The 26,800-nt window shown below is 36.3% G+C and overlaps 1 protein-coding gene across 3 annotated transcripts in view; it reads left to right on the top strand.

The window, feature by feature from the left end:
• Positions 1-19,969, top strand: part of LOC117992453 (dopamine receptor 2-like) — a 138,556-nt gene extending 118,587 nt beyond the window's left edge. Inside the window, exons 3-4 of one of the 3 annotated variants that reach the window (XM_034980154.2) lie at positions 15,932-16,016; positions 18,375-19,969. In XM_034980154.2, coding sequence (XP_034836045.1) covers positions 15,932-16,016; positions 18,375-18,434 — 145 coding nt within the window. In that variant the 3' untranslated portion in view covers positions 18,435-19,969. Of the gene's footprint in view, positions 1-15,931; positions 16,017-16,769; positions 18,263-18,374 lie in introns of those variants that run through there. The other 2 variants (XM_069505748.1, XM_069505747.1) reach the window with 2 other exon arrangements.
• Positions 19,970-26,800: the final 6,831 nt, after the last annotated feature.

Raw genomic sequence — 26,800 nt, forward strand, 5'->3', positions numbered from 1 at the left:
AAATTCCGTTAGCTAACGACTCTCAGGAAAAAACCAGTTTTACAGTTCCTGGTAGAGGGTTATTCAAATTTAAAGTCATGCCGTTTGGCCTATGCGGTGCACCAGCACGACAGCAGAGGTTAATGGACCAGTTATTTAATCAAAATTTTTGTAGTGATATTGAAAATGGAATAGTATTTTGTTATATAGATGATATTGTTATTTGTTCTGCTGATTTTGAAACCCATTTAATTTTATTAAACAGAGTTCTGGATAAACTAAAAATGGCTCAACTATCCATGAATTTTGAAAAATGTAATTTTTTTAGAAACTCTTTGAAATATTTAGGGTATATAGTGGATGAATTTGGTTTACGCACAGATCCTGGAAAAGTTGCCGCAGTTTTGAACTTTCCGACCCCAAAAACTGCACAGGAGGTAAAGATTTTCCTAGGCACTTGTTCTTGGTACAGGCGCTTTATTAGGAATTTTTCAACCATCGCTGCACCACTCAATAGACTAACGAGTAAAGGAAAGAACGCACCTAAATTTGAGTGGAGCGAACAGGCAGAGGTAGCATTTAATACATTGAAGAATGCGTTGGTAACCGCACCTGTTCTTGCGGTACCGAATTTTGAAAAACCATTCAAAATACATTGTGATGCTTCTGCATATGGTGTTGGTGGTATGCTGACGCAAGAAACCGATGGTTGCGATCATCCCATTGCGTATGTCAGTAGGAGCCTAAATAAAAACGAAAGGAATTACAGCGCGACGGAACGCGAGGCTCTAGCAGTGATTTTTGCAGTGGAGAAATTTCAGGCTTATTTTGGTTCCAAGCCAGTCACAATTATCACAGACCATGCATCCCTAAAGTGGTTCTTAAATTTAGAAAATCCCTCAGGACGACTCGCCAGATGGGGTTGTAGATTATCACAGTATAATTTTGTTATCGAACATAGGAAGGGTTGTGATAATGTAGTTCCGGATACCTTGTCGAGACTCATACACGTAGATGTAGTTGGTGATCGTAATGATAACTCTAGTCAACAAGTTTTGGTAGATGACTGGTATGACAAAACATTTAATGGCGGTAAAATCAATCCAGCAAATTTTCCGAATTTTTGTATTTTGAACGATAAACTATATCGTTACAGTAAATGTAAATACCAGCTTCTCAGTGAGTTCGACTGGAAAGAGGTAGTCCACAAGAACGACATCCTTAGAATTATGCAACAAAACCATGCAGATGCAACTGCAGGTCATTTTGGTGTGTTCAAAACTCATCGCAGATTATCCCTCAGATATTTTTGGCGTGGTATGTATAAGGACGTGGTTGAGTACGTTAAGAATTGTGATACTTGCTCTGCGTATAAACACACGACATCAGCCACTCCAGGTCTGCTAGGGAAGCCTAAAGTCTGCGAGAGACCTTTTCAGGTCATTTCGGCTGATTTAGTCGGACCTTTGCCTAGGTCTAAATCAGGATTTACATTTCTTTTTGTGGTGACGTGTTGTTTTTCGAAATATACAATGTTGTTTCCGTTACGGCGTGCCACAGGTGCCGCTGTTGTTAAAGCGCTAGAGAATTTTGTATTTTTGAACCATAGTGTTCCAGAGACTGTGATTGTGGACAATGGGTCCCAATTTACAGGATCTGAATTCCGTAATCTCATTAAGCGTTATAATATTCCGAAATTACACTACACACCACTGTACACTCCGCAAGTTAACCTTGTTGAGAGGTACAATAAGGTTGTTATGACTGCTGTAGCCGCTTTTGTGAAAGATAACCACAGGTCCTGGGACGAAAACCTGTACAAGGTCCAGTTCGCCATAAACAGTGCGGTTAATGAATCCACTGGATTCTCCCCGTTCTTCCTTGTCCACGCTAGAGAACCGGTCTTAAATGGTTCCTTCTATAAGGACACGGATAAGGAGTACGAGGCCGGAATTCCAAGGGAGGAATACGCAGGAAAGTTTGGAACTTTGGAGGACATATTTGGTCAGGTTAGGAGAAATTTGTTTCAGGCTCATGCAGAGTATGCAACGCATTACAACTTAAGGCGTAGGTCTGCAAGCTATTCTGTTGGGGATATAGTGTGGAAAAAGACCTATCCACAAAGCGACGCTACAAATTTTTTCGCAGCTAAGCTGGCACCTAAGTATGAAAAGTGCAGGGTTGTCAAGGTTTTGTCACCTTTGGTTTATGAACTAGTTAGAGTAGCTGACAACCACCCAATAGGCACTTGGCATATTAAGGATATTAAGAAGTAGATATTTGCCATTACTTAGTTTGGTCTAAACTGTTTGAATATTTAAGTTATCAATATTCAATTAGGAATTTGTATGAGTGTAGTGATGTTCTGAGTTAACAGTTACATTACCATGGTTCAGTTGAGGATGAATGTAGTGGATGTATGTAGGGATGAATATGTGATGATTGGAATGCTTGTGGTAGACCAACCGGTTGAGAAAGTAAAAATGCAAATATCGTACTTTGGGGATAACGAAAAGGGGGGGTTTTGTGTTTTGTTTTCGTTTTCCTTCTAGATAATGGATCATTTCTGTTATTTTTTCCGATTCTGTTCCGAGATCTATTTTCTAGGAGAGTTATTTCGTTTTTTTTTCTCATATTCCGATTTTGATTCGGTTTTATTTTTCCGAATGGGATAGAGAACGGTTGCCATATCAGATGGACCCGTTCACAACCAGTTTTTCCGTATTTGTTGAGTAACAAATATTAAGATGGTAGTTTAAAAGAGTGAACCACCGTAGGCCTAGACGCATTCTATCAGTCAGCTGAAGAATGATGCCAAGATGTTTCCACTCAAGTGTCTTAGACACCATGAAGTTTTTTTGTATATATTCTTTTTAGAAGTTAGGGTTGTGTAGTTAAGTATAATGTATAAAACCTTACACTGTTTTCAGTATATTTATTTTGTTAGACAATTTTCCTTGTTAGTAGTAGATGTGCGTTCACGCGTAACTTCTGTGTTTTTTTTGTTTGTTTCAGGCAAATTGTTAGTAGTTGTTGGATGACGCTGAGGGCAGCGTGGTTCAACCTGTTGAACCTTTTCGTAGGAGGGGAAGTATTGTGACGTTGTAAATTTTGAACTACTAATTAGCGTTTCGCTTTTAATAAAAATCTATTTTGTTCAAAGTATGTTGGTGCCACCTAGCATCAAGGTGCAGAACTACGCGTGGGTCGATGTTCAGAGTTCATTCGAGCCACAATAGATGGCGTTTGCTTCGTTGTCAATTGTCGTAAAAATAAAACAAAATAATTAAATAAAACCATAATATCATTTGTTTATTGTTAAGTCATTAACAAAACGGTTCTTATAATATATCCTTAGGTTCCGCAAATATTCAAAAATGAATTGGCTTCATGATCAAACTAAATGGGAGCGGCCACACTCGGGTTGCGTCTGGCAACACCGATAGGTGAGATTTAGAATTTTCCTGGAGTCAACATGTGAAGACGAATTTTTTTCGTTCCAGGAAAATCTCACTTCTTTTCGCCCATGGCTTCGCCTGGAAAAATACAATAGTCATAAATTTTAGTCATCCTAACGTATTTTCAATGTTTCATCAGTTATGGTGAGTGAAAAATCAAGTAATGTGGATTCGACAAAATGGCGGTTTGGTTAGAGAAAATCCTAATTTTATGATTTCATTCCAGTTCCAGTTATTTTATCTTCCCAAATAAATGAGGATAATGGGTTGTGGGTGGACTTCTGAAAACCATTGGTGGCCAGGAGTTCAATAGGTGAGTTGTGTTTGATCGGGAAAATTCCACGTGTCGAAATTTTCACACAGCACAAATTATAATCTTGTTTTTCTTTGTTACAGGGTTTACGTTTTAATTTTATGTTTACGTTTACGTTTTCGGTTTTCGTATTTATTTCTTTTGCACATTCACGTTGACAACTTAATTGCTATGGATAAGACTTGGTGAAAATCTTTGTAATGAAACATTTCGGTTGTGAAGAATCAAATAAATTGAGTTTTGGATCTTGGCCGATGCCGTCCAGCTACCTTGCAGTCTTCGCACCTACAAGTAAGCAAAAGTTTGTATCCTGCAACAGTTTAGTGAACCTTCTTAGTGTATGTGTACAGTAAGAACCCTGTCTTTACTACTGAGCTTTTATTTTGAAACAATTTTATGAATTTTACTGTGTCATTGTCTATTCCATGCCAATGGCATCTTAAATTTAAAACATAGATTTTATGTACTATCTACCTAAGGCATTCTAATGTATCTAAATTAAGTCTTGGCATTAAGCTAGAATAACTAAGCATTATTAGCCATCATATGTATTAAGCGACCCCGGTAAAAGTTACATTAAAAACAATTTTGCCTAACATCTAGCAAATTTCATTTATAACACCTCATATACATTACAAGGGAGTCGACGGCTAGCTTCTATTCTTTACTAGGTAGATAGATCAAGTAAAGTAAATTATTTTTTTTCCTCTAATCTTTGTAAGGTGGTAGATTATTCCGTATCCGGGTATATTTCTATTCCGCACAATTTATCACCCTTACAATACGACATGCAACTCTTTAAATGCAAACAAACAGTAACTAGTTTTCTAAATAATCTAAACTATATTGATACGGAAAATCTACTAAAATTTCAAATTTAAATTTAAATAAATAATTAAAGCTATACCACTCACACTCACACACACACACACAAACACACACATACACACACACACACAAACACATTCACATACACGCACGACACATTGCATGCTAATTGTTTAGACTTAAGTATTTATAGTTTTTGTTAACACAACTATTATGTTTGAGACTGAGTAACAGGAGCGGGGACCCTGAGACACAGGTTTATCAAACTTACTTCAGGGTTCCCGACACTAAACTGTAAACCGACATTGTTGTCATAAATAAATTTTCATTTCATTTCATTTCATACTTAGAATTCTTCAAATACTATTTTACTAAATGAAATGAAATATTTCAGTCATGTAGGATAACTTTTACGACTTATAATAGTCAAGACTCTAACACTTGCTAGTAACATATTCTACGAATAACTCATAGCGTATATTGTTAAATGACTTGGCTTTTTTAACCAGACCAGAATAAGTCTTTGAACCAGACGTCTCCTCTTTGTAGAAAATGTTCTTCATAATAAAATCGAAGAAGAAAATTCTTAATGAGTATTTAATTACGGTGGTGTAAAAAGTCAAGGCTCGTGGGCATTTAGTGGATCAAAATAAAATAGCTCCTTTCGTGGTATATAACGACGTCAATCAAGCTACGTTCATGAACATTTGTATTCTGAGTACGACTGGAAGGGAATGTTCGGCAGAGATAAGGCGGAAGTAAATACCACACGTAATACCTAGCTGAGGTATTCCGAAACAATGTTTGCTTTAATACTTATCTTAATACAGAGAACATTTATTGTGGCTTTAGTAGTACTTTGTGCTTGAGTCGTCGACGCAATAAAAAGCCCTCTTCCAAGATAAAGCGAGTTCCTTAGAAATAAATAAACTCGTAAAAGTGTCCCCCATTTCATTGCAACAAGCGGATTCTATTGCAGTACAAGTGATGTCACTCACGACACGCAAAAATACTACAGACGATAACATTCTGTTGGTGAAACATTATTTTCCAGGGTTAAGAATTTACCGACGTCTTCTATAGACAGTAGACTAGTAACGGGTCGCCATATTTGAAGCATGCTTGTAGGTGTCGTTTTTAAACCTCATCATTAGAATCTAATCTAATAGATTAGATACCAATTTATGTAGTCTAGTGCCGTAGTGCCGCTACGCCGCGCCCATGTGGTCACGCAAACAAGCGTACGAATTTGTCTTCACTTTTTATTAAAATACGAACGTATGAGTATTATTAACGTATTTACATATCTAAATTTTCATATCTTTGGATTTTACAAACAATACAAGCAATACGCGTTAAAACCTTTTCACTTCACAATATATTTTTCGGCATTTCTTCTCAACCGTGCCTCATTTTAAGGCTTCAGTGGGAAAGCCTAACACATTTTTTGTTTGTATTTCAAGAATCAATCTGCCATTGGAAAAGACGTATTTATCTACTGATTTATTTGGATATTGAAGTCAAACGAGAATAAGAATAAGCCTTTGAAAGATTTATCGAAATTACTTTAGGTTAGTAAAATTTTACGAATCGTAAAATGATAGTGAAACAAAAATAAAATCAGGTAATAAGGTCCACATCAAAAAAAGGACAAAGTGGTGAGCATCAGCTAGTTTCTAAATAATTTTTGCTAAATATATTTTTTTCTAAATAAGTGTCGCTACTAGATGGCACTAACAGTCGCTTCAGTACTGAGTGGATCTACATAGTATATCGAATTTCGGCACTGGCAGCAAAGCAAACCGTGGCGTAGCGGTCTAGGCGACGCGCGACGCGACGGCGTGTTTCCCAGAAGACGTAGGTTCGAATCCTACCGGTTCCACAATTTTTGAAATGTATTTAAAAATTATTTAGATCCTACAAGGGTCCCTAAAAAGGTAACCCTGAAAACAGAGATTTCACTTAAAACACAAGACGTCGATCTTTATATTACGGCTTGATATATTATCACTGAACCGTACGGGGTTCCTAACAATTTGTGGTATTGTCGGTTGACAAAAAGCCGTCGTTTGCCTCGGGACCACTCCATTAAGCCCGGAAAAAGTCGCAAGACGTGTTTCCCCGGATTACAATATAAAATGTAGAGCTATTTCTATCACTTATTGTGCGCGACTCGGGAATCGTAGGCAATATTGTTTTGAGGGTTGATTTATGATCCGCTATGTAGATTTGTATCACGTTTCCGGGAATTTGATCGTGAAATTCGGTATTTCTTCTCTAAGAATAATATAACAAAGTGTATCTATATTATTTCAAAGTAACCAGCCATGCCATAGATGCATCCGACTATTCGTAAGCACTTGTAAAAGTTTATACGAATAAAAAAGATTTTCATTTTCATTTTCATTTTCATTTTGTGTATTTACTTCATCATCGTCAACCGATAGACGTCCACTGCTGGACATAGGTCTCTTGTAGGGATTTCCACACGCCACGGTCTTGCGCCGCCTTTTCCGAGAAAAAAGTAACCTATGTCCGTTACCGGGAGCAAGCTATCCGTGTACCAGATTTCGTCTGTTTCTTACCATTATGATTTAGGTAAACATTAAATGAAATTGAATCCACTAAAGTCGAATCGAAGCGCACTTAATCGAATAAAGTAGCCTAACTCTGTATCCAAATCGGTTGAACGGATGACCGTGAAAACTAGCTTTTCACGGTCATTCTTGTTCTTGTCTTTTCACAGACAGACACACTTTCACATTTATAATAATATTATTATGACGTATCTGTAGTATATAGAATGGATGTACAAAGCAAGGAAATCTTCGCCCCGCCTGTCTCACAAGTGCTACGAGTACCTCTCCTTTTCAATTTACGCCGCAAAGAGGGCCCGACCAAATTGCTTTTGTATTCCATTTCCCGAATAACTTAAATGTATCGAAGATTAAATCAAAAAATTTATTCAATACCTCGATTGGATTACTTATACGGGAGTGTTAATATAAAAGATCATTGACATTGTAATTTAAACTTGGATTTTAAAATATTAATAAAAACTATTCTAACTAAGGTCTTCACCTGTGCATTCTAAAACTGATTTTTATTTATTTTTATGCATCATAGTTTTTGAGTTATCATGCAAAATGTCGAAAAAATACGACTGAATTACGGAACCCTTGTTGCGCGTGCCTGACTCGCACTTGGCCGGGTTTTTTAAATTAGTATATCTTTATTATGTGCTAACAAAAATCTAAGTAAACGTGACTAATTATGTTGTACACTATCTTTAAATGACGTGTCTAAATCCAGTACTTTGATTTTTAAAGCATCATCACGAAAAGAATAAGCCACCACCATTTTAGTTTAGTTTAGAAATAGAATTAGTCACATTTCGTTTAATATTTTAGATTCATCTAAAAAAATGTTAGGTAGTTATAGTGTTATAAAATTCCGACTGCCTCCAGCCAAAACTAGTCAAATATACACTCGGAATAGAGTATTCCCACAAATCTAATAGATAGTGCCATATATTCGTACTACAAAATATTCAACAGCATACGAAACTAGTTATTGTAATATGTTATGCAGTAAGCCAATAACTCGATTTTATACATAAATTCGTTCACAAAAATTGAACATAGTGGAAAACACGATCTTTAAAACTGGACATTAGAAAAACAAGCATTCTAATCCGAAGACGGGGGCATATTATGATTGCGCATTGTACAAAATCTGATCTCAGCTGAACTTGTGTATTTAATCCTTTAGTGTACGAACCGGCGCATACCGTCATGTTGCAACATCAGATTAGACTAAGTAGGTACCTTCTTGTTTTAAGCTACGGACAGACGTGCTCATTACTAGCACGAAAGCATGCTTTTATTGAGCAAGTGCTCATTAGTAGCACGTGTGTCATGTAATGAGCATGCTTATTTCGAGCATGCTCAAAAATCAACCGACGTTTGATTTTCGAGCATGCTACCTGAGGCGCGGGTAGAAGGGGGCGTGCTCCGAGCGCGTCTGAACAGGGTTTGCTTATTAGCATGTACTCAGTACAACATACAACATATTTATTTAAGCATGCTTATTGCTGGCAAATGTGAACAGTTGCATGAGCATGCTAACATTAAGCTAGCATAAAAGCACGCTTTTTTTGAGCACGTCTGTCCGTACCTTTATTGTTTTGCGAGCACTGTACAAAAGTTAGTAACAAACTTATTGGTGTTTGTTATTACAAAAGTAGGTACATACATTCCCGTTCAGTGTAATATCCTACCACGCTCATGTAGTTTCACAGTATCACAACCTTGTACCCTCACAATTTCACCACAAAACAGCGAGAAATCATTTTCGTCCTTATGTGATCGACATATGTATAATCGCACAAAACTTTTTTGGTTCAACATTTCTGAAACGAAATACTATGGGCGCTACTTCAGTACTGAAACCGTAGCATATTTCATGAAAAAAAAATTGGCCCATCTTGTCGTCCCGTTAGTATTTATTTTTCCTTTCAATTTGACAGTAAGACGTTTATTAATCAATACCAAATAAGAGCGCAAGCGTAGCGAGCGCAAAAATGTTGGTTTTAGTATCTACCGAAAAAAAAAATTTGAAAGCAAAAGAATACAAAAAATAATTATATAGATTTTAAAAAATATTTAAAATATTTATATCTGACCAGCCATGAGTGGCACAATGCTACGCATGCCGGACATCAGCTAGTTTAGAGAATATAAATCTTGAATGTTCCATTCGAAGCAGTAAAATGACATTTGGCAGACAGCCAGCATGGCCAGCGTTCACTATTCTTTCAATAAAATCGATTAAACTGAAAAAAGTTGAGTTACGAGTATTTCGAATAAAAGATAACGTTAAAAAGGATTTGTCACGAAATATAATATGAGAGATGATCTATTATAGACGAAAAATAAACATTAGAAATCATAAATTGTATATTTATAATTAGCTTTTGCTCGCGTCTTCGTCCCCAAGGTTTTAGAAAGGAGCCCATTGTAATTCTGGAAAGTCCCCACTCTTTGTCTACTTTTCTGTCCCTAGTTGGGAAAGCTTCATATAATTGGTTCTGCTATATCGTAGATTACCGCAAAAGAAGACAGACAATCAAATATTCAAAAAACCGGTCAAGTGCGAGTCGGACTCGCACACGAAGGGTTTCATACCATTGCATCGCATAAGATATAACACGATGTACTTTTTAATTTTCAGTATTGGTTGTTATAGTGGCAATAAGTTTCTATTGCCGCTATATAACAACAAATATATCGACTAAAACATTATTATATTATTATTAACATATTAAAAATTCATACATTTCTAAATATATAAAAGGAAAAGCTGACTGATTGACTGACTGACTGACAGACTGATCTATGTATCAACGTACAGCTCAAACCATTGAACGGATCGGGATGAAATTTGGCACGGTAGCTATTATGACGTAGGCATTAGCTAAAAAGGGAGTTTTGAAAACTCAATCCCTAAGGGCGGTTACGCACTCATCCAATCCGAGTCCATGAAACTACGTTCCAAAGTAGTCATAGAACTATTTGTATGATTGGTAGTAGGTAGTTTATGACCATTATGACATAATATGAGTTATGACGTAGATATTTTTATACCATTTTCACGGATTCGGATCGCATGACATGAGTGCGTGATCGCTCTAGGGGGTAAAACAGGGGTTTGAAATTTGTGTATTATAAAATTTATGTATTGTGTATTATGAAAATTATTAAGGTGTGTATTACAAAATTATTAAGGTAGATAGATAGATGCAATATTAAGTTTGTGCGAGTATAACTTATTCTTAAATGGAGATTACGGGTAGCTACTAGCGATACTCATTAGTTTCTTGAGGAGCGTTTCAGCTATCTAGCGTCCGTCTAGAAATTTAATAAGACGTCCAATTAGTTTTAAATACATTTCAGTCGGAGTAAGTGTACACGAGATTTGAAGGCTTGTGGAATAACGATTGAAAAGATGAATTGGTTTAGTTATGCTTTGTTGTTTGGCAGTAATCAATATGCATATATAAAAAAGAATGATCGAAATCAGTATAGGTAGGTAGGTATGTATGATCAGTACATTAAATATCGATGATATTTTTAAAAGTCGATACCTACGTTATAATATTATACCTACTCGATTAGTAGTTTTGAGACCTCACTGGTCTCAAAACTTCCACATTAGAATTAAATTCGTAGGCTAGTTCGAATCTAGTGCGTTGTGTATCTTCTACCTGATACTCATCAGTGCGAACGATTTTTACACGCCACTAGCTTATGCCCGTGACTTTGTCGAATTTCACCCTCTTAGGGGTTGAATTTTATAAAAACCTTACTTAACCGGTGCCTACGTCATAATAGCTATCTGCATGCCAAATTTCAGCGCGATCCGTCCAGTAGTTTGAGCTGTGCATTGATAGATCAGTCAGTCAGTCAGTCAGCTAATCACCTTTTCCTTTTATATATTATTTAGAAGAGGTCAATGCATATTACTAACTAGTTACTAGTTAGTTATATAAACCAAGCGATAAAAAATATTATAGGTGGGCCACCCTCGGTTCCCCTTCGGTCTTCAACCTGTGACAGACAGACTGACACAGAACTTCCGTAAACAAGCCTCCCGAACAATCTGGAAAAGAATTTTTATTGTTTTCCATTAAAGGAGCTTCGGCCATTGAAATTAATGACTTTGTCTTTTGTGGCCGAAAATCAGGTCGGGCTTGGAACAAGCCGTCTGGAAGTATTGTCTAAAATATATTAAAATATTATGCCGTCAAGATAAAACGTTAATTAGATATTTTAAATGAGTTCTAAAGTACAATAAAAGTTTAAAAAATCATAAACACGATTTGGGGACTATAAAAGTCTGTCTTTGAGAACATTACGGAAAACTCTCAGGCATGCAAGTTTCCACAGGAGGTTTTCTTTCACCGTTAAAGTAAAAGATATTTAACTGCTTTAAACACACATTATTCTAGGATCTAACCCCCCCGTAGGGTTATATCTGAAAGAAGATTAGAAGAAATAAAAGATTTTTTAAAGAAGATTCGCGCACAGTACCCAGCTGGCGCGGATTTGTTGATCATGATGACGATGATGATGTTCACAAAATATAAGCAGGTATAGTTCCCGGCTGTCGCGTTTGACTTATGGTGCAGGTGCGAGCTCGCGCGGGTATTGTTCTACGCGTTCGTGTACTGTGTACAGCTGAGCACTCACACTAATGCAGATGGCGAACCGGCCGGGGTGCGGCGCGGCGCGCGGGCTGGTGTGTTCCGCTCCCTCGCATCACGTGCTCCACTGACTCCTAAAAAATGCTATTGTGACGTATCTTGCGGTTAACTTCAAAAACTACTATATAATTGGCGCGTAGTACCTATAGGTGCCATTGACTATCTGTTCACGTGCTAGTGTGGCGTTATTTGAATATACATACTCCACTTTACATAAATTATCGTCCACCAATATTTACATGACAACACAAGTTGATTAAAACCAAGCTGCAGGCTCCAGCATCCTGTTGTTTCAGACTCTCTAAAATAGTTCGACAAACTAAGATGAAATTTATGCTAATTCGTGGTTTTGTTATGAAATTGTACTCCCCAAGCGACGAAAACTTCGCCATTAATATTATTGCTAAACGCTTTGTCCACTTTAAATATTTTCTCTATAATTTTCTCTATTCTTCGTGGATTCGATTCTTCGCGCATTATGGCATCACGCAGAGGCTTTTCTGAAGAATTTTGTCAGACTATCGTTGCCATGGTCTCAACTAGAATGACGACCTTGCACCGCAAAGCGCAACATTCGAAGACCTCCCGACAAACGAATCGCAGTGAGCCCCTGTAAGAAGTCCCTATAAAAGACCTATATCCAGCAGTGGACTCCATCGGGTGAGGATGTTGATGATGATCCAGATCTCTTATCAAAATATAGGGCGCATGCATTTCAAATACACTTTATAAATACATATTATACAAAATACAAATTGGCCACAAGGCGGTCTGGATACAATAAAACATTATGATAACATAATGAAAAACCTAATCGCTTTACAATAAAAATTGATTTCCAATACAAACAGGAAAACGGATAATTCGCGTTCCTCGGAGCGTCTTAAGAGCTGAAAATGGAAGTGTAATTGAATTTCGCAGTCCACAAAAAGACGAGCTTAGGCAAGGGCATTACAATGCTAATACTAATCTAGGCCTCTCGATCCAAGTCATTAGGCCCAGTTCAGACATGCGGTAAACGCGCGGATACAAATCAGCTGCTCGATTACGGAAAACCCTCATCAATCAATGCTACAATCTCAAATGTTGTGATCTGCTTTTATTATATTTTTTCCAGAGGGTGTTGACCAATCAGAGGCGACTTCGGTTATCGTACTAAGTAAGTGTAGCTGTCATTCTACGGTGTGCCATAAAATGACAGCTACAGTTAGGCGGCGGTAGGCCCCAGGGTGATTTGAAACACGGTAAAATGTACCCACTCACCACATGTGTGACGTGTGTGTGGTGATTATAATATTGATAAAATAGGTGTGATAACTACACTTCATTTCAAATCTGAAAAAAATTTACTCGCTCTATGTATGTACATCATCGTAAGATCAAGGTGTGGATTTTGTGTGTAATTATTTGATGGTATAGACTATAGAGTAGCAGCATTTATAATAAAATATTCCTAATGAGCGGCATTCATACAGCCTGTGCGGATATAAACCGCGCGGATCTGTCTGCGGTATCCGAAGTAGTCTTTAGGGTTGATGTAGGTACATTGTCTAACAGAATTCTCGGGAAATAGTGCCTTAACCATTCTGTTACTGCACACCGTAACAGATGTCTCGTCCCTTATCTAAGTGGAAGGCCTAATGTCGCCTACTAATCAGACGAAAAGGTTACCCAGAGATTTGTACAGACAAAACTTTCGGGCTGTAGGTACTTAGCTTTAAACCTTATATTTTAAAGACGGTTTGAAATATAGTTTTATGAGTAAAGCAAGGTTTCCAAGTGTATTTGGGGGGGGAAAGCACCTCAACCGTTTATTTGCCTATATACAGTCAGTCAGTGACTTTTAAAATTATTTATTTGAATAAAACTATATACCTACTAATATTATAAAAAGGAAAGTATCTGTTTGTAGTCGATAAACTTTGAAACTACTAAACCGATTTTAATAACTCTTTCACCAGAAAGCTACTTTATCCAGAAATAACATGTTAGTTAGCCATAAATAAAGTGAAAATAGGCTATAATGAAAAATTACATCAAATAAAAACATTATATAAGAAATAACAATAATTTATTATTGACCAAAAAAATTAGGGACGATGTAAAGTAGTGCTCTTTCTTTCTTTCTTTGTTTACTTACCCGCCAACTTCTTGACAGGAAAACCTAATAACTTTCATGGCCAACCCGGCACTCGAACTCGATACCAAACCAGCCAGGCCAGCGTGGTAGACTATAGCCAAAACCCTTCTCATTCTGAGAGGAGACCTGTGCTCTGTAGTGAGCCAGCGATGAGTTGATCATGATGATGATGATAAATACACAATACATTCACAAAATCCCCAATCTGTGCTAATCAAGAAATGTCATCCTTCGTTGACTTTCCACGAAAGCTTAATTAATCCCCCAAAAGACGATCATTTGAAATGTTTATCACTAAAATAATTATTTTGTCTGTAGGACCGTACAATCAGCTCTTTATTTCGATTGGATTGTAATGTGATAAATTCTTGAATCTCATAAAGTCACAATAGCTTTACAGAATTTGCTAAATATTTTTAAAATATTCGCAGTATTGCTGCTTCATGAATTTTGGAGTTTCAATCTTATTTATAAACTCGTTGGTCACCCCGCCTTTGCCCGGGTGGAGTTGTATTGTTTTTCGGAACAAGAACTATCCTATAAATTTAATGATAAATAAAAACCGGCCAAGTGCGAATCAGACTCGCGCACTGAGGGTTCCGTAGTACAATCGTATTTTATCGACATTTTGCACGATAAATCAAAAACTACTTACTAGATCTCGTTCAAACCAATTTTCGGTGGAAGTTTGGATGGTTAATGTACATCATATATTTTTTTTTAGTTTTAACATTCTCTCATTTTAGAAGTTACAGGCGGGGGGGACACATTTTACCACTTTGGAAGTGTCTCTCGCGCAAACTATTCAGTTTAGAAAAAACCGGCCAAGTGCGAGTCAGGCTCGCGCAATGAGGGTTCCGTACTGCAGTCGTAATTTGTCAACATTTTGCACGATAATTCAAAAACTATGATGCATAAAAATAAATTAAAATCTGTTGTACAATGTACAGGTGAAAACCTTTCATATGATACCCCACTTGATATAGTCTCTCACTTCGAAATTTAAAAATACTAATTATTAGTTCATGACCACAATTTAATTTTTTTTGTGTGATCTAACCCTAAATTCACGGTTTTCAGATTTTTCCCCAAATTTCAGCTATAAGATCTACCTACCTGCCAAATTTCATGATTCTAGGTCAACGGAAAGTACCCTGTAGGTTTCTTGACAGACAGACAGACAGACAACAAAGTGATCTTATAAGGGTTCCGTTTTTCCTTTTGAGGTACGGAACCCTAAAAATGATATTAGAAACCTCAATATCATTTTTGAAGACCTATCCATAGATACCCCCACACGTATTGGTTTGATGAAAAGAGTTTTGAGTTTCAGTTCTAAGTATGAGGAACCCCAAAATTTATTGTTTTTTTTTTTCTATTTTTGTGTAAAAATCTTAATGCGGTTCACAGAATACATCTACTTACTAAGTTTCAACAGTATAGCTCTTAAAGTTTCGGAAAAAAGTGGCTGTGACATACGGACGGACAGACAGACAGACAGACATGACGAATCTATAAGGGTTCCGTTTTTTGACATTCGGCTACGGAACCCTAAAAAGCATTCATTTGACTCGGGCTAGCAATGCGCGAGACTCATCGATGGCGACCCGTGCTCTGTAGTAAGCCAGCGATGGGTTGATCATAATAACGATGAATATTATAAATGCGAAAAAGTGTCGTCTGTCTGTGTGTTACCTTTTCACGGCTCATCCGTTCAACCTTCCGTTCAGAGATAGCTTGCATCCAAACATTATCCCGGAAAATCAAAGAGTTTCCAAGGGATTTTTAAAAAGCTTAAACCATGCGGATAAAGTCTCGGGCACAGTATAGTAGTTGATACTGTTCAGTGGTAGATTAACTTGACGATTCAAAAGCACTTCTAAAAGTTTATTTATATAAAAAATTATATAACTATTTATTTATATAATACTATGTTTCTGTTGTTACAGGGCTTTTCTTAGAATTATATGTGTATGCTGCCCGAGAAAGCTGCGACGAAAATACCAGCCGCAACTCCGCTTCAAGCAATCACAGGTAAAAACCTTCCCAATTTAGCTTTACATTATACAAAACGACAAAATGAAACCAAAGATGTTTTCCAATGATAGTAATAAGTAGCCTTCATTCATGGTCAGGATGTCCTGAAGATTGGTTCAGAGGTTAATCTGTAAAAAGTAGGTAACACACACTTAGACAGGCAAACAGGACAGGTAGATAGACGCATCGCGTTTCTTATAATTAACAGGGCTACGGTATATATAACAATAATTATGTAAAATGTACCTAAGTACATGTTATGGGCAAATAAAAATTTATATGAATAATATTACTCTTATACCAAAAACTTTCCCTGAGTGACGAGTCTCAACAATAATCTGTCAACACAACATAATCGGATGCACAATGCGCGAACGTAAAAATATCTAATAATAGGTATAGGGAAACAAATTATTTTATAAGAAACGGATTTTGTTGTCATCATACTTAATATCAGAGATCTGTTTTAGTTTTTTATTTATTAAAAAAATATGTTACAGTACGCGGCAGAAAGTAATGTACATCGACCTTTAGAAGGAGATAGCAGATTTGTAGAGCATTGTCTCTGTCATTGAGACCGAAAAAACGTTATAAAGGTAGAGTGACAGAGACAACGCTCTACAAAGCCGAAATATCATTCTAAAGGGCGTTGTACCTACCTACATTACTTTCTGCCACGTACTATAATAATAAGATTTGTATCAACGTTATTTAATATTTAGCTTAGTTTAAAAATTGTTTTAATTTCAGTGGCGAACGACCCGCCGTTATTACTCCTCCGGCGAACTTCAAGCTATCAGACAAAACTCCTGCGAGCAAACTTACATATAGCGGCCCAACTTTATTTTTCACCTCATTATCTCTCGTACTTCGAGTGCCTTTTCCTAGAATATCTTCCTACAGTGTTTGTACTTTCAAAAAATTCCCTGACTTGGATACAATATTCTATTACTCTCCTGCCACGTAAAAGCTAAATACCGTTAAGGCAAGAGTAAATAGGCATCTTCTAGGAAAGCGCGTTCCAACCTAGATCTCGATTTTCGTCAATTGCAAGCCTGTCTCACAATAAAAAATTCTTATCAAGATTTTGACTATCTATATTTGGTTTTCAAAGAGAGGTACGTGTGATGTTACCACCTTTTGCACTATATAAGTGACTTCGCCTTCCTCGGCATGATTTATCTGTACAACAGTTATGTATTCCGCACAGCTCCAATGTTATTAATGTGATCATTTAAAAAGCTATCCGTCTATGTTCATAACCATGTCACTGTTTTAAATTGCTCCGCTCCAAATTGCATGTTTCTATTGATAGTCGTATAACTGTGCTTCCATTTATACCTATTTCTGTGACCCGCTACATCGTTGCAACGAAACCTAAATGTTCACACGTTTCCTCTTTGCATGAAATAATCTGAATAACAAATGTGTGAGTTTGCTTACAAACACTTTTCATTCCGAAATCCGTGTTGTTTTCAACTCATATGCAAAGCTCACTGCACCCTACGAATTTTAAAGCGTACATGTTTACTTTTGTGTCAAATGTTATGTGAAGTTCTTTCTGGAATAAATGTGCAATTATGATTCCGCAACATTTAACTAAACTCTGCAAACTACTATACCAAAACATTGGATTTGTATGAATGAAGCTGAAATTACAGTGACATTAGCATTTCATTTGTTCTTTGTCCTAGTGTTTCCCGACATTTGTGCCAGGTCTGCTTATTATTCTAAAACCGATCTGATAACTTAAGTGTTTACTTAAGCCCCAAGCTCAGCGTTCTCCATACAACTTAGTTTGATTCTCATTGAACATTATCCAATCAATTTCACAAGACATTAAGTATATGTCTCATTTATCGTCTTTCATTTTCCAGATTTCCGTAAAAATGTGTAGATTCACAGTAACACGAACTCAAAGATTTGTATGTATAACTAAACATTCTTACAGAAATCTTGTAAACCCTACAGAAATCTAGAATGTGTCTACAATACTCAAACTACGTTTGATGGAGCGCATTAGGAATAATATCCTCTTAACGACGACCATACAAACATAGTTTGGTTCTCTTGGTATAATTTTGTAGATAGGTACGTTCTAGAAGCTAATATTATCTATGTCTGTGGTATACCAGATTTCCGTAGGCACACTAGTTTTAAAGTTACACAGGTTTAAATATTTATATGTAAATTCTCGAGACCGTGTACCTAACTTTGAAACCGAATATTTTAATGGAAATCTGAAAAACCACAGACATTGTTCTATTGGTTAATATTCTTTAATGAGAACTAAACTAAGTGGGCATTGAGCGCGTTACGCGTAATATCCTGTTAATGAGACATTGTATTTTGCAGTATCCAGTGACAACAATGATGTATTCATCGGTTTCGCAGCACGAGATGTGTCGGCTGTGACATCAGGCGCGTGCGGGGACCTGCCGCCCGCCTCGCACGCGCTGCTCCTGATGTAGGGGCCGCCGCTCCCTGCGCTCCGCCAGGAGAGATGGCGATGCACCTTCCAATGACTACCCAATGAGGACAATAGAAGAACCGAACACATACGACGACCGTATCCAATGTCTGGAACGTCACATCTATACAGAGACCTCCTTCTGCCCAGATTCGGAGTCAGTCAGCGAAATTAGCATAGAAAGTGAATCCAGAAATCCCTCTATCAAACGAAATCTTAGTAAAAAGAGAGTCACTTATCAAACTAAAGCTGAAGTTATTTCAAATTAAGCCTAGCAATTAATTAAATCAGTAATAAAATGAATCCAATACTTGTAATTGTATTAAAAAACTACTAGGTAGGTATAGTAAGCGACACGTCGAGAAGGCAATCGGGGAGAAAATGCCGTGCCGGGGTGCCATCTCGACCTGCCTCGTACTATACCTACTTTAGTACAACTAAGTACCAACCAAGATAACCGAATCGGTCTAATTACACTGGTGTCATGGTGCGCTTTCAACTTGCGTAAAGGTATGCGTCATGTAAGCTGTCGAAGCAATGAATGCAATCGCACATATTTTGTGTATACGAATAGTATTTATTTAATTTAAAGTTGCGTGTCTTAGGTACGTGTGCGTCATAAACGAAGGACGAGATGCAACAGAGTACGTGCACCATAGGGTTTTGACGCATGAGCTATGAGCATGGGTTATGAATTAACATGAGACATGCGCACAGGCATAATAATTTATGATGTCTGAGATGTTAGCGCATGCATTTAACGCAAGTTGAAAGCGCACCAGTATAGTTAAACGGAGGACCGTTTACACACACAACAAAACTATCATAAAGTACGCTTCATCATCATCATCATCATCATCAACCAATAGACGTCCACGGCGCTGGACATAGGTCTCTTGTAGGGACTTCCACAGGCCACGGTCGTGCCTGGATCCAGCGGCTCCCTGCGACTCTTCTGATGTCGTTCGTCCACCTAGTGGGGGGTCTTCCAACGCTGCGTCTTCCGGTGCGAGGTCGCCATTCTAGCACCTTGGGACCCCAACGTCTATCGGTTGTACGAACTATGTGCCCTGCCCATTGCCAAAGTACGCTTACACGGGCAATATTGAAATTCCGCAATTCCAGATAATTTAGTCAATTATGACGTCACGACAAAATGAAGCAATTTACTGCAATACCCAGCAATACCTTGAAATTACAGCAATGTTATGTGCAAATTGATCCGTATCTACGTGTTTCCGAGTGACAATTGCTTAAAAAATCCATACTAATATTATAAATGCGATAGTGTGTCTGTCTGTCTGTGTGCTAGCTTTTCACGGCCCATCCGTTCCACCCATTTTTAATGAAATTTGGTACTGAGATAGCTTGCATCCCGGGAAAGGACATAGGCTACTTTTCATCCCAGAAAATCAAACAGTTCCCACGGGATTTTTAAAAATCTAAATCCACGCGGACGAAGTCGCGGGCATCATCTAGTTATCCATAAAGCGCAACGTTCTACGAAAACGTCTTCTATAGATTCGGAATCATCAAAATTATTTTGGAAAGCGATTCTAGAATTCCCTTTATTTTAGTGAAGAAAGAGTCAGGCATCAAAGAAAAGCAAAATAATCATTTAATAATAGTCATTTATTTAGGCAACTTGAACTCATTTGAACGTACATAAATACAAATACAAATAATAAAATTTAAATTAAATTAAAATTAGAGATTGCCCCCAAAAGGAGCTTCGTACTTTATTTAACGTTATTGTCACGATGTACGGCAAGCCAGTACTTCAGTATGGGATTCTCAGGGCACTCAGAGCATACCCTGAGGACCTCGTTTTGAGAATCGCGGATGCGGGACCAAAATGCCGCAACACGAGATCTAATAACCGCGATTTCAAATTAAATTATCTAATTGCTTGGTTATAAATCTTATGTTAGAATTTTAGTCATTTACTAAATGCAATAATAGTGAAAAGAAAGACGACTAAAATTGAACTTAAATTAGATTTATCTAATGATACTTATTTATTTATTCTGTACAATTCGATTTGGCAAGGAGTTCAACAATCATAAAATTGAAAATATGATTGTCTTAGCTTAGCAATTCTTACGTTAAGAATCTTGATAATCTGAGTTCGAAACACTTATCTCTACCAATAGGTACCTACAAGAGGTCAGTTGAACCGTTTACAATGAACCAAAAAACTATGTAAATAGATTTTTCCCCTGTATAAGCAACAAACAAACCAAAGTGAAAGTGAAGATTTCAATATTGTATTTTTATTTTAAACAAATCATAGTTTAGAGTAGAATTATTAAATTATGTAGTCACTTTAATTATTGTGAGAAAAATTCAATCAGGAGCTGTGATTTACTAGCTATGTACATAAATTATTATTATTAGCGTCTATTTACTAAATATAATATCCTAATACTTACTACCTATATAATACGCTTCACATGGTATGGATTAAGAATAGATATAAGAATTTGTACATACATAAAGTAAGGGAAGTAATGCGCTTCAAAATTCTGTAAATAATAGTTTAAAACAACGTATTTATAATAACTTTAATACTTCTAGTTTTTTCTATTAGTATTATTAATATGTGAAATTTAGCTATAGGTAAAATTGCGAATAGTTTTTTAAATAAAAATAAATATTTATAACAAAATAAAATAAAAATTATAATTTTTCATGGTTCAATGTTCAAACATAATAATCGTTAATGTTTCAGAACTTTTTTCATGTGTTAGAAACTTTCTATTTGTATTAGTATTGTTATAAAAATAATATTATAGTTTTTATCTGGACTTGGACTGTTTTAATTGTAACCTATTGTTTATTATGTATATAGTATATTATATTTACTAAATAAATATATTCATAATAACATTCCATTCTTTATAAACTTCATGGCATATTATGGTGTTTTGAGTTTAGTGATCACTAAACTATGGTTAGGTTAGTAAACATTTTTTTCCACAAACATAGGTAGGTACTACGTTTTCTTAGTTAAAGGTATAAAACTAATAAATAAGTATAAAAATGGCACTTGCTTAATTACCTCCTTGTTCATCTTCCAAAGAAATAAAAATTACTTTAAATGTAAATTGCATAACCAACACCAGTGTGCCTGTTTTCTTATTGTAAAATAATATTTATAATGCAATTAATAATAATATTCTTACATCTCTATGTTAAACTGTTTGATATAATATTATGTAACAAATCCTAGTCAACAACATTGTAAATAATAAATGTAATTAATAGCTACTTACTTATAAAATGCGTCATCGTAAAAATTTATATTAAATATTTTTCCAATTATGTTGTTTTATTCATACCCAATATTTTAGTTATAAACACACATAACTATCTATAGTCCGTACAAAATGACTCCTTACGCGCCATTTTAACTCTATGGGTCAACTGTCATGTCAACAGTAAGGTTCGCCTTTAAAATATGGACTAAAATCATGCCTAAAATCGTACTTTTGACTTGAAATTTGACACATAAAGTTAAAATTGCGCGTGAGGAGTTAAATTTTACGTTTTTACATAAAGTTTAGTTACAGAAAAAAGTTTTCCAGTGCGTCATATTTTTCATCAAGACGAATATCAGCAATTTTCAAAAAATATTTCATTTTTTAATTAAATAAGTAATAACATCCTCCTTAGTCCTTACTACGTTTTTATAGGATCATAATTCCTAATGGTTAGGGCCTTTATAAACTTATACAGTATTTTCAGAGCAAATGTTTTCATTTGCTCTGAAAATACTGTATAAGTTCAACGTCCAAACGGTCATTGTATCCTTTTTTGGTGTAGCTTTTTAGCTACACCAAAAAAGGATACAATGACCGTTTGGCTGGAGGATAATTTATATGGTTAGACATTTGGTACTTTTTACTGGTTGTCTTTTGCGAAATGAGTGGGATGAAACAGCTGATGCCAAAATTGATTTTTTACTCAGAACGTTCTGAGCTAGTCTGCTCTTATTTCTTTTGAGATATTTTAATAAACACATCAATATTATGTTTCTCTGGAATAATCAAATATCTTATGCCTAACGTAACAACAGAGACGTGATGTTATTCTATCATGACAATATTTTAATAAGCGGAGGTGGGGGTTCGGTCCCGGGCACCCACATCTAACTTTTCGGAGTTATGTGCGTTTTAACTTTTAATGAATTAAATATCAGTTGCTTTAACGGTGAAGGAAAAACATCGTGAGAAAAGATACTCCAACTTCTATGTAATAAACTAGTCAAATCACAAATATTATCAAAACAAGCACCCGAACTAACTAAATATTCGAACCAATCAACAAGAGTTCAATTAAATAGGTATTATTAGATTAAACTCATTAATTCAGAACTTCGAGCTTAACTCGTTTAACTTTGTATTCCGACGCTTGCAATGCAAAGTTGTGAAGTGGGCACTTTTGCGAAGACTACAAACTTGGAGTTTAAGTTAAAGACCAAAACCACGATTGTCATCAAATGTCTCACTTAAAGTTATCTCCGATGTCCAAAGTTGGCAAGATCGTTTGGAATATTAGTCACCAACATGATTCCAATGTCAAATAACATCTATATAATCAATAATACGATAAAAAGCTAGTTGCTGAATAAAAATTCAGCAACTTGCTTTTTAGCATAACTTTGTCCGCGTGATATTATTTATAACCTTTATCACTTGAGAATAATGTAGCTATATATACTATCTATCATTGAAAGAGATAGACGAAATGAATGTAGCTCTCTGTAAGCAAAATCTTTCAATGAACCAAAAACTTCATTTGCTATAATCCGCTGAAACAAGTCGAATCTGTATAGTGCAACATGTAGCATGCGACATACGCCGCCCGCCCTTCCACTGCTAAACATGCAGGACAAACCAGCCACCGGGCAAGCAATACGCACCACCACCACCAACACGCAGCACCACACAAATCCCAAAACACACTCGATACAACTTTATATATTATAGCAAATTAAGTTTCAGTAAAATAAATGGTTCTCCTGTTACAGTTTTAAGTAAAAACAAATAAAAGCAACCATTCCGCGTGCCTTTAATCGTATTCTTTGCTTTAAACACATTTTTATCGCGCCATCAACATTGGCAGTCATTTTTCACGTGAAAATTGGAAAGCTATGTAAATAAAATACATAGAACGGATGATTCATTTACACAAATTTCTCGTGAATTCAGGTCTTATAAAAAAACATGATTATGACCAATTATACTATAGGTATTATATGTAAAAAGTAAGTAGGTTGAAGACTTACTTTTCACCGAACTAAATATAATAAGCCACTAAATAATTATACCCGTATTATGATTGGATTTCAGCCTGATCCGTTCAGTAGTTTAAGCTGTGCGTTGATAGATCTGTCAGTCAGTCAGTCTCCTTTTCCTTTTATAAATTTAGATGACCTTTCATTTGAGTGAGGCTTCACAATGGAATAAATTAAATGTATCGATTTGTTGCAAGTGTCACGAAATTGTAAGACCTTTCAAAGACCGATTTTTATCGCTTTTATCGGTAACAGAAATCGGTTTCCCGAAACAGTTTTATTATTTACATTACCTACCTTTTACCTTTATAACATTAGCTTTTGCCCGCAACTTTATCAGCATGGATTTAGCTTCTTTAAAAACTCTAGGGGTTTTTAAAAACTCTTTAGCCTATAAATTGGTATTCCGTGATAAAAAACTGGCGAATTGCGAGTCAGACTAGCACATCGAACGTTCCGTAGTACAGTCATATTTTTTGACGTTACCGTTTTTTGACCTGGTCATCAGGTGATGACTCATTAAAATTGGTTTGCTATGTATTATTAAGATTAGCTTGAACAGAAAGACAGATGGATGTTTGCGTACTAATAAATGTCATTTATTAGGAAATAACAGGCGAACAATTCAGGCTTCAATATTATTTAAGTACATTTGTAGATAATACGTATTTTATGTGCAAACTCAAACGAATTATTGCACAAAAACATCTTTTTGATCTTGCTATTTTCAGCCGCCTTGCAAGTACATACATACATGGCTTTATATCTCTTGCATCAGATTGTAGAGAGCGCTTCGAGCTATTGATACGGCTTGCAGCTAAGTCCGGATTTAAAGAAGTAGAAGCAAACAATGCATTTCTACACTTGAATACTTTGATAGTAGTTAGGTTTAAATATAGCCTAGATTTTCAGAAGAACTTAAGATTTATAGCAGATTTTAATTTTGCTTGCTCTTAAACTAGAAAAATGATTTTTTTATTCAGATACAAGTTAGCCCTTGACTGCAATCTCACCTGATGGTAAGTGACGATGCAGTCTAAAGTGGGAGCGGGCTAACCTGGTAGGAGTATGGCAGTTTTTACTAAACCCATACACGTTTGGTTTCTACACGGCATCGTACCGGAATGCTAAATCGCTTGGCGGCACGGCTTTGCCGGTAGGGTGGTAACTAGCCACGGCCGAGTCCTCCCACCAGACCAGACCAGAAATTTAGAAATTATAAAATTCCAAAACCCTGCCGGGAATCGAACCCGGGACCTCCCACTAAAAAGACCACAGCGCTTACCACTGCGCCAGGGAGGTCGTCAAAATGTAGAAACGATTTGCCGCTATCAATAAACGTCCAATGATGGACGATAGATCTCTTGGGAGGATTTCCACAAGTCGACCTCGTGCCACTAATAACCAGAGGCTCCGAATCTTATCGTCGTTTTGCCACCAATTATCATCATGATCAATAATTTCCGGCCCACTATTGAGCACGGATATCCTCTCAAAATAATTAAGCCGATATTTAGCTACGCCTGGTCCAGTAATTGGCATATGAGGAACAATCAGGCATGCAGGTTTCCTCACGCTGTTTTCCGTCAAAGCAAATAATTGCTTAAAAAGCACATTAACTCCGAAATGTTACAGGTGCGTGCCCGGGATCAAACCCCTAACACCCGTATAAGAGACCGACGTCTTAACCACTACCACTGCTTTTTTGCCACCCAATCGATCACCAATTACCATTTTATTAAGTTACGAATTTATACGACGATTTCTAACATAATATATTCTTTATACTTTTTTTCCACAAGCAAAAAAAACAATTTTACAATGTTGGTTTCTTCGTGCTCGTAAGCATCACTATTGATAAATCAGCACCCTTATTATCAGTAGCCTTATAATTAACTATATATATATTAATGCGTAAGTATGTTTGTTTGTTGGTGTGTTGGTTTATTGGTTTGTTGGTTGTTGGTTTGTCCTTCAATCATGTCATAACGCAGTAACGGGTTGACGTGATTTTTTGCATGGGTATAGTCAAAGACCTAGAGAGTGACATAGGCTGTTTTTTATCCCGGTAAATCAAAAAGTTCCCACGGGATTTTTAAAAACCTTAATCCCACGCGGACGAAGTCGCGTGTATCAGCTAGTGTTTTTATAAGAACGACAATCTAAACATCTGGGCAGATAAGCGTTTGCTGAATTCGCAGTCCACTCCTTGACCTATCATTTTTATTTTCTCGCAGTAATAAAAAGTCAACCACTTTATACAGATCATAACGTATTCCAACACCGTTTCAGAAGCTAAAGATCTTCGGTTTCTCACTGGATTGGGACTGATTCAATAATCCGCTCACTTGTGCGTGGAATTTTAAGAAGCATAATAAAGTTACTTAATTCCATTGAATAAAGTTTAAACATTTTTTTGGAACCTATTTTCTTATGACTGTTTTACACTTGCGCGTGAATCGCGCGTGTAATCTCTGTGCGACAAAATTAATAAGTAATAGTGCACAGTCCATTTTTGTTACGACTGACGAACAACAAAACAGTCCTTTTTGTCCCAGGAACTTTGCGAAGTGCGATTCCGAAGTTAAAAACCCTGACACTATTGTTTTTGCGACGTTCTCGGGTTTTAACGGCGCGAGTGTAGGCAAACCGAACATTATTGGTTTTTAAAAACTTAATTTTTTCTTAAATTGTATTAGTTTAATGCTATTTTTGGCAAGGCAATTTTTCTCGTACAATAGTTAGTTTTCTTGTGCTTTAGTTGATTTTAGTAGTTATTTAGTACCTTAAGATGATAATGAACTACCAAAAAATTTACAAATAATTTTTTCGATTTATTGCATAAGTGCAATAAAATTAATTTAAATTTTGTATTTTAAATTTCGCCGCTAAAACGCTACCCGCCATCTTTTTTGTTTCATGAGCTTTCTTGACGTCGCACGGATTGGTAAACAACGGTGTCATCCAAGGGTTCTTAGCATTACAGCATGGATTGAAATCGATGAGACATCA

The sequence above is a fragment of the Maniola hyperantus genome, chromosome 21 (genome assembly GCF_902806685.2).
Source record: "Maniola hyperantus chromosome 21, iAphHyp1.2, whole genome shotgun sequence".
Taxonomy (NCBI): Eukaryota; Metazoa; Arthropoda; class Insecta; order Lepidoptera; family Nymphalidae; genus Maniola; species Maniola hyperantus.